The 7,753-nt window shown below is 39.0% G+C and overlaps 2 protein-coding genes across 3 annotated transcripts; one reads left to right on the top strand and one right to left on the bottom strand.

Moving 5' to 3' along the window:
- Positions 1 to 482: 482 nt before the first annotated feature.
- On the top strand, positions 483 to 3,429 carry LOC147865747 (pentatricopeptide repeat-containing protein At2g33680-like). 2 transcript variants are annotated; one of them, XM_087316100.1, is made up of 2 exons: positions 483 to 878; positions 986 to 3,429. In XM_087316100.1, exons 1-2 carry the CDS (start codon positions 853 to 855, stop codon positions 3,168 to 3,170), a joined length of 2,211 nt encoding a protein of 736 aa, XP_087172226.1. In that variant the 5' UTR covers positions 483 to 852; the 3' UTR covers positions 3,171 to 3,429. The 2 variants fall into 2 exon arrangements, with proteins under 2 accessions (XP_087172226.1, XP_087172227.1); XM_087316101.1 differs by having other exon boundaries at positions 484 to 1,091; positions 1,217 to 3,429.
- A 1,392-nt stretch (positions 3,430 to 4,821) lies between these two features.
- On the bottom strand, positions 4,822 to 6,782 carry LOC147865746 (uncharacterized). The gene is made up of 2 exons (XM_087316099.1): positions 6,198 to 6,782; positions 4,822 to 5,706 (listed from the first exon to the last, which is right to left on the bottom strand). The coding sequence occupies exons 1-2, from the start codon at positions 6,710 to 6,712 to the stop codon at positions 5,385 to 5,387; spliced, it is 837 nt and encodes a 278-aa protein (XP_087172225.1). The 5' UTR covers positions 6,713 to 6,782; the 3' UTR covers positions 4,822 to 5,384.
- Positions 6,783 to 7,753: the final 971 nt, after the last annotated feature.

The raw sequence follows: 7,753 nt of genomic DNA, 5'->3' as shown, positions 1-7,753 counted from the left end.
CTATTACCTTGATAATTGAAATTATCAAGGTAATATTTGAAGGCTATGGTTACACCACAAATTCCCAACAGTTTTTTCATAAGAGGCTAGACATTCATGTACCTTGATGATTGTAATTTGGAGTAGCTACCAAACTTCTGTTTTCTGATGGTGCATATTCATAAAGATGCTGGATTGAAGAGGAATACCAGTAATGATTTTGACTAGTATGCAAAGATTGGATGGATAGCCTTAGCTGCATACTCTGGTCAAAGCTGTCTAAATAGCCTATGTTCAAGATTTACTCTTTCCTTCAAGCTCAAATTTCACAATAAAAATTTGTTGGTTGGAAGTTACTATTCACAGGGGGTTTGCAATTAAAGAGGATTTGCTTTGGCATCAGACTTTTGTGACACTGAGAATTACTATGCATTCGTTAAACCATAGAAATTCCCAAATAGCACATATGTTTACGTAAGAGTGAAGGAATTGGCGAGACATAATTTCATGAATCAGAATTCTTCTTCAGAGTAGGGTCGTCTAGGGGCAATAAAGAAATGCATGGGGTTGCTTTCAGGGTTTTATAAAATTAGAGGTTCAATTTTATATAGTTTAGAAGAATTCTCCCCATGCCCATTCATGAAATGTACCCAATATTGGATTCTGACTCACTTTCACCACACTTCTGTGCTTCTTCTTCTTCTTCTTCTTCTTTTGAGATTAGGGTTTCTGCGTCTTCAATGTTAGCATCAAGTTTTTTAGATTATTACTAAGTTGAGAACCCGAGGAACTGAAAATGAAATGGATGAGACCTGAGAACTAATGCTTGAAATTTCTTGAGAAGAAAAGCTTCATTAATTCTCAGATGCTTTGATGCAAACTTTAGAGATTTCTTTCAGGTAATTCATTTCAATGGCTCTAAAGATTAATTATGAGTTCTCTCAGTAATCAAGAACTCTTATCGTGTTCATTTTTTGTGTGCGTTTTATTATCATTATCATCATAGAAAGCTATGGAAACAAGGGCATTTTGACGAGCTTCTTCAAACTATTTATGTAATTGAGAAACAAGGATGTGTCATCTCTCAGCAATATGCTTATTTACTTCTAAAGGTATGCATTAAGAAGAAAGACCTGGCATCTGGAAGAAAGGTTCGGTCGCTTATAGAAAGAAGTGGACTATATTCGGATTCGCTTCTCGGAGATCATCTTATCCGTCTTTTCTCTTCATGTGGAAGCATTATAGATGCAGAAGAAACCTTTTGGAAGGTACCCAATCCGTCAGTATATACATGGAATGCGATCATTTCAGCTCAATCCAGCATCGATGCAAACAAAGCTCTTGGATTGTTTCGCAAAATGTATCAGGTTGGTGTCACCCCAGATGTAGTTACTTTTCTATCTATATTGAAAGCATGTGCTTTGATAGGGGCATTGTTCAAAGGAAGGTTGATACATGATGAGGTTATCCGATGTGGACTAATATGTCGGGCTTTGAGCAATTCTCTTATCGATATGTATGCGAAATGTGGTAGTTTAGAGGATGCATTATCCATTTTTTATGGTCTAACTGATAAGAATGTGGTTTCATGGGGTGCATTGATGGCTGGGTATGCCGATTGTGAAAGTAAATGTAGTCTTGTATTTGAGCTTTTTGAGAAAATGAAAAAAGAGGGCATTGAACCCAATAGACCAGTTTTCTTGTGTGTTTTGAAAGCTTGTTCCTCACTGAGGGATATGAATCGAGGACACCTTGTACATTATGAGTTAATCAAGGTTGAACTTGATAGAGAACCAGCTATTGGAAATACGCTTATTGATATGTACACAAAGCTTGGTTTCTTAGAAGATGCTTGTAGAGTTTTTGAAAAGTTGTCTGATAGAAATGTTGTGTCATGGGATGTAAGGATTTCAGGACTTGTCCAACATGGGCATAACCTCCTTGCTCTAGAGATTTTCAAAAAGATGCAACAAGAGGGGTTGAAACCCAATAAATATACGTTTTCAAATATTTTGAAAGCATTTTCTATGCAAGGTAGTGTGGATGATGTCAAAGCGCTACATGATCAGTTAGTGAAATGCAGCTTTGAATCTTGTATTGTTACCATGAATACACTTATTGATGTCTATGGGAAATCTGGGCACATCTGTGAGGCAAGCAATGTGTTCGAGGCTTTGCAAAATAGAGATATAGTATCATGGGGCACATTAATAGCAAGCTGTGTTCAGCACGGGCTAGATCATACTGGTCTTGCTTATTTTGAAAGGATGCAAGTAGAAGGGTTTTCTCCAAATGAGGCTGTATATGTGTCTGTATTAAAGGCATGCATTATGGTGGGAATGCCTTTGCAAAGCATGATTTTGCATCATCAAATTATAAGAGCTGGGATAAGATTAGATGTGGCAATCGGAACTACCCTCTTAAATATGTATGGAAAATTAGGACATATACGAGAAGCAAGCAAAGTGTTCCATACTATGAAGGATATGAACGAAGTAACTTGGGGATCTATGGTAGCAAGCTATGTGGAAAATGGGTTTTGTCGTGCTGCTCTTAAGACATTCATCAAAATGCAAGACGAAGGTAATAAACCTGAAAAAGCATGTTTCTTGTACATTTTTAAAGCATGTGGCCAATTAGGAGCTCTAGAAAGCAGTCTCATACATGGACAAATCATTGAAATTGGATTGATGATGGATGTGGAAATAGTTAGCGCCCTCATTCATATGTATGTCAAATGTGGAAGCTTGTGTGATGCATATAAAGTTCTCAATAGTATTCCAAATGGGAATATAGTATCGTGGGGTGCAATGATTGCAGGATTTGCTCGCACTGGCCTTTATGAGAAAGCTGGGGAATGTGTGCAGACTATGAACAATCTTGGCTTGAAACCAGACAATGCGATCTTCATCAATCTTCTATGTGCTTGCACCAATGCTGGTTTGCTTGAACAAGGTTGTGAAGTCTTCTCATCCATGAGAGAGAGCTATGGAGTTGAACCCATAATAAACCACTACAATTCCCTAATTGATCTCCTTGGACGAACAGGATTAATGGATGAAGCAGAAGATCTTTTATTATCCATGCCGACCACCTCAGATGTTTATGGGTGGATTTCCTTACTGTCTTGTTGTAAGAAACATTGTAATGTGGATTTAGCAAGCCGATGTTTGGTTCAAGTCATTTATTGAAGCTCTTGTACAGTTAACCCAATCCCTAGATCCAATCAGAACACTTCTGTACATTAATGATTAGTGAAAAGTAAACAGGCTGTGGCCAGCATGTATGTTAATCAACATATGAACTGCAGAAGCCAATTATGAGACTACGATACAAACACATCTGTGTTTAGTATGCAATTATCAAATAGTGATGGAATTCCTTGCCTAGATTCTTTCTCTTCCTAAGAGCCACAATTTCTTCAGATACAAGGATCTCATCGCACCCCTCAATATCTCACTTGTCGATCGTTCATCTATCAATGTTTCCCCATTAATATTATAGCACTTCCAACGAAAAGAATATACTGCTTAGACAAATCTGCACTGAGATTTGGCTAGAAAAAAGAAAGAAATCTTAACATCTTATTGGAGGTCAAGATAGCATATGAGACCAAAAGAGAATTACTATTCAATAGATATTAGGAGTTGCTAAAAATAGGGAATCTTGGTTTCTTTTCACTAAACCAAGAACGTCAAAGAAACCAAGATTCCCAATTTTTCAACCTTATCAATCATAGGATATTCAGAGGAGGACAACAGTGAAAGAAAACTGAAATTCCCCATTCTTCAACCACAATACTTTTCACTAAACATGTAAGTAGAAAATTGTATGGTTCTTGATACTGCAAACACTGTTGCAAAGATACATATGTTTTCTACTCTGTTCATATTCTAGTAAGTAAAGCGCGAAAGTGTTTATTGGTTTATAAGAGGTGTTACTTTGTAGCACTTGGCCACTTTCTTTCAAACTTCTGATGTCTTATTATTTAATTAACTTCTAGTTATATTTTACTTGTTTGAGTTGTAAATCGAATTGTCAAAAAATCCTAGTCACAATCAACCTAATAAGTACTTAGTCGATTATCAAATATACTTTGATTTAGCTCTGATGCAATTTATCTGACTCCATACAGCTGATATGTTTCCCTGATATATCCTCTCAACTTTACTACAAAAATAAATGATTTATCACAACTCAAAAGCGTTGGATCGAATACACTGGTGTTTTTATAGCGGAAATTTACAATGCAAGAAATAGAACGTTTCAATTAGATGAATATCAAACACAGACTATCCAGTTAATTAACAGCCAAGTGAATTAAGCCACATATGCAGCCACAAAGAATGGCTCCAATTATATTCTGTGTACAGTGAAACAGTTTGAACGATATCAATTCAACAATAAATGCTCTGCATCTTCGGGGAAGACATGATTTAAAAATACGGAATAATGGGGGCTCCGATAAAGGACAAACCCTATTCAAAAATAATATAACAAAGCAATTTCCGATTTTATGACTGTTATAAATATCTCTTTTCCACAGCACATTAAAGTAAGACGTTCTATCTTTTCCACTTTCGAATCAATATGCAACATTAAAAAAAAGTTCAATATTAACTCTGCTCACGTTACTACACGTCCATCCATGCCTTAATAATTAAAGAAAGCTACATTTTCATGCTTAAAACAGCCCCATTCCTTAAAGTGGTTAATGATGTCGCTACTCAGAAAGACTTGAATGGATAGAATCCAAAAAATATAATTATTAACACTAAAGATCTGCATTCGTTAAAACTAGAAATTTACAGCTAAATGACAACGTTGTCTGGAAGACAAAAAGGAACAACTGAATTGCATAATATATTCATAATTGAATTGAGTCTGATACAATGAGATACAATAACATAATCCTACGACGAGAAGTGTTACTTCATAAAAATAAAGAGACAGAAATGAATGCGAAGCTTCTGCCCCCACCCCAAATAGGAAAGATGGAAAAAAGAACCTAAACTTGGAGTCCTTGAAAAAGCAAAAGCCTATGACATACGATACATGACTAAAATCAAACAAACTGCATGGCCCAAAATCACATATAATGACCTAAAAATCACATAATGACTAAAATCAGACAGACTGCATGGCCCAAAATCACACATATAATGACCTAAAAATCACATAACGTGCAACCAAAATTCACAGAAAAAAGAGCCTGACAAGAATCACAACCCCAAAAACCAACCCATATATAGATAGAATGACCCACAATCAACCCCATGTAAATAGTAACCCTAATCTTTTTGTTTTTCTTAAAGGAACTCTGCGATAAAATATGGGACTTAGGTTACAGTCCGACTACATGAGAAGGAAATTTAAGAAAGAAAGAAAATTGGACACTACATTCATTACATGGCTTCATTGAAGCTCTGGAATTTCATGGCTTGGGAGGAGGCAAGATCAGGGGAGTCAAGAGCAGAGTTGAATTGGGCGACAACTTCTCCAGGGGAGAGAGGGAAATCACGGTACTTGTAGGAGTTGATCAGAGATGCAGAGGCCTCTCTGGCCAGGGCGGACATGGGGTCTGAGCTTGTGTCCTTGAGAGCTCCATAGACTGTAGGAGCAGGCTTGTGCACGAAGAATTTGAGGAGGCGTGGCCCAAAGATGCGAGCTATGGAGGCCACCAGAGACAGAATCCTCGGCACACCTCCAGGGTTCGCTCCCCAGTACCTGCAGAATCAACAGGAACCATTTAGTAACATATCAACACATGATTTTCAGACCTAATCCTGTAAACCTAATCAATTTATGCTACATCCTGCATGCATGCATACATTCATAACACACTCCATTCTCCTGCAGAATGTATATGGATTCTCTCATACAATGCAGGTGCTTAGACATGCATGGAACCACAGATAGATCTAGCTGAGCAAGCTAGGGTTACAATGTGCATACTCTTAGCTAAGCACAAGGATCAAGCATGTAAACGGGCATGGAGAAATGCAATACAAACAGGCAGACAGAATGCATCAGAGGAGAAGACCATGGAATCACAGATAGATATAGCTGAGCGAGATAGGGTTACAATGTACATACTCTTGAAGTAAGCACAAAGATCAAGCATGTAAACGGCCATGGACAAATGCAATACAAACAAACTGACAGAATACCTTAGAGGAGGATACAGAGAGCAGAAAGATAGTCCATGCTTTACTTACTTGCAGGTTCCATGGCCACTGTGAGACCCATAGCCGCCGAAGCCACCGCCAGTGGTTGGGGTAGAGGTGACAGGAGATGGGGTGGAGGTGATGGGTGGCAGGTTGACAACAGGGGAGGAAGAAGAACCAGAGGATGGAGAAGAAGAAGAAGAACCAGAGGATGGAGATGAAGAAGAAGAACGAGAGGATGGAGAAGAAGAAGAACCAGAAGATGGAGAAGAAGAAGAAGAACCAGAAGATGGAGAAGAAGAAGAAGAACCAGAAGATGGAGAAGAAGATGAGCCAGAGGATGGAGAGCCATAGCTAGGGGTGTTTCTCAATGGAGAAGCAGAAACAGGGGAGCTTCCAGAGGAAGAAGAGCGGGAGCCAGAGCCAGAGCCAGAGCCAGAGCCAGAGCCGGTGTCATAGCCACTAAGCTTCCTGGAAGAAGAAGAGATAGTGTGAGCTGAAACAGAGGAGGCCAGCAGCAGAGCCAGAAGAAGGCAGAGGTGAGAAGAAGATGAAGAAGAAGCCATTGAAGCTGTTGATGAATCAACAGAGAGAACTCAGAAGGAAGGCAAAGGGACTAAACTAACTGATTTTCTTCTTCTTCTTCTTCTTCTTCTTCTTCTGCTTGTAGTAGTGAGCTGAGTTGAGCTAAATATACTGAGCTTTGGAGCTCACCACACACACACACACACTCTCTCTCTCTCTCTCTCTCTCTCTCTCTCTCTCTCTCTCTCTAGAGTTTTGCTTTGGAAGAGAGAGAGTGGATTGGTGGACCCCCAGATTTTTGAACCTCCATGGGCCAGCTGGCCATTTTAATGAATGGGATGGCCTCTCTCTCTCTCTCTCTCTCTCTCTCTCTCTCTCTCTCTCTCAGAGGGAGGCCCTTCAATGTTGCTTCCTCCCCCCTCTCTGTCTCTCTCTCTCTCTCTCTTTCTCTTTCTTTGATTGAGACTGAGAGTAGAGAGTGACTAGTGTGTGTGGGTGTTGTGTGTGTGTGATAGAGAGAGAATGTATGTGTGTGATAAAGAGAAACATAGAGAGAATGTGTGTGTGTGTGTGTGTGTGTGATAGAGAGAGACAGAGAGAGAATGTATGTGTGTGATAGAGAGAGAATGAGAGAGTGAGAGAGAATGTGTGTGTCCGAGGGAGAAAGAGCGAGAATGTGTGCATGTTATGGGAGGAGCGAGAAAGAGAGAGGGAGAGGGAATGTATGTGTATGTGTATGTGTATGTGTATGTTGTATTGGTATGTGTTTGTTGTATTGGTATGTGATGATATATGTGGTATGTGGTATGTGGTATGTGGTATGTGTATGTGTATGTTGTAGTGTTATGGGATATATGTGGTATGTGGTAGTGTATGTTGTAGTCTTATGTGGTATGTGGTAGTGTATGTTGTAGTCTTATGTGTATGTGTATGTGTATGTGTATGTGTACGTTGTAGTGGTATGTGTATAGTATGAATGTATGTGTATTGTTGGTACGTGTGTGTGTATTGCGTCATGTACATATGTGTGTGTGTGTGTGTGTGTGTGTGTGTGTGTGTGTGTGTGTGTGTGTATTGCATCA

The sequence above is a fragment of the Azolla caroliniana genome, unplaced genomic scaffold (assembly GCF_043228905.1).
Source record: "Azolla caroliniana isolate FFs.n. ecotype wild unplaced genomic scaffold, voAzoCaro1.0.p SCAF_3, whole genome shotgun sequence".
NCBI lineage: Eukaryota > Viridiplantae > Streptophyta > Polypodiopsida > Salviniales > Salviniaceae > Azolla > Azolla caroliniana.
This window is presented reverse-complemented; position numbering and strand designations above follow the sequence as displayed.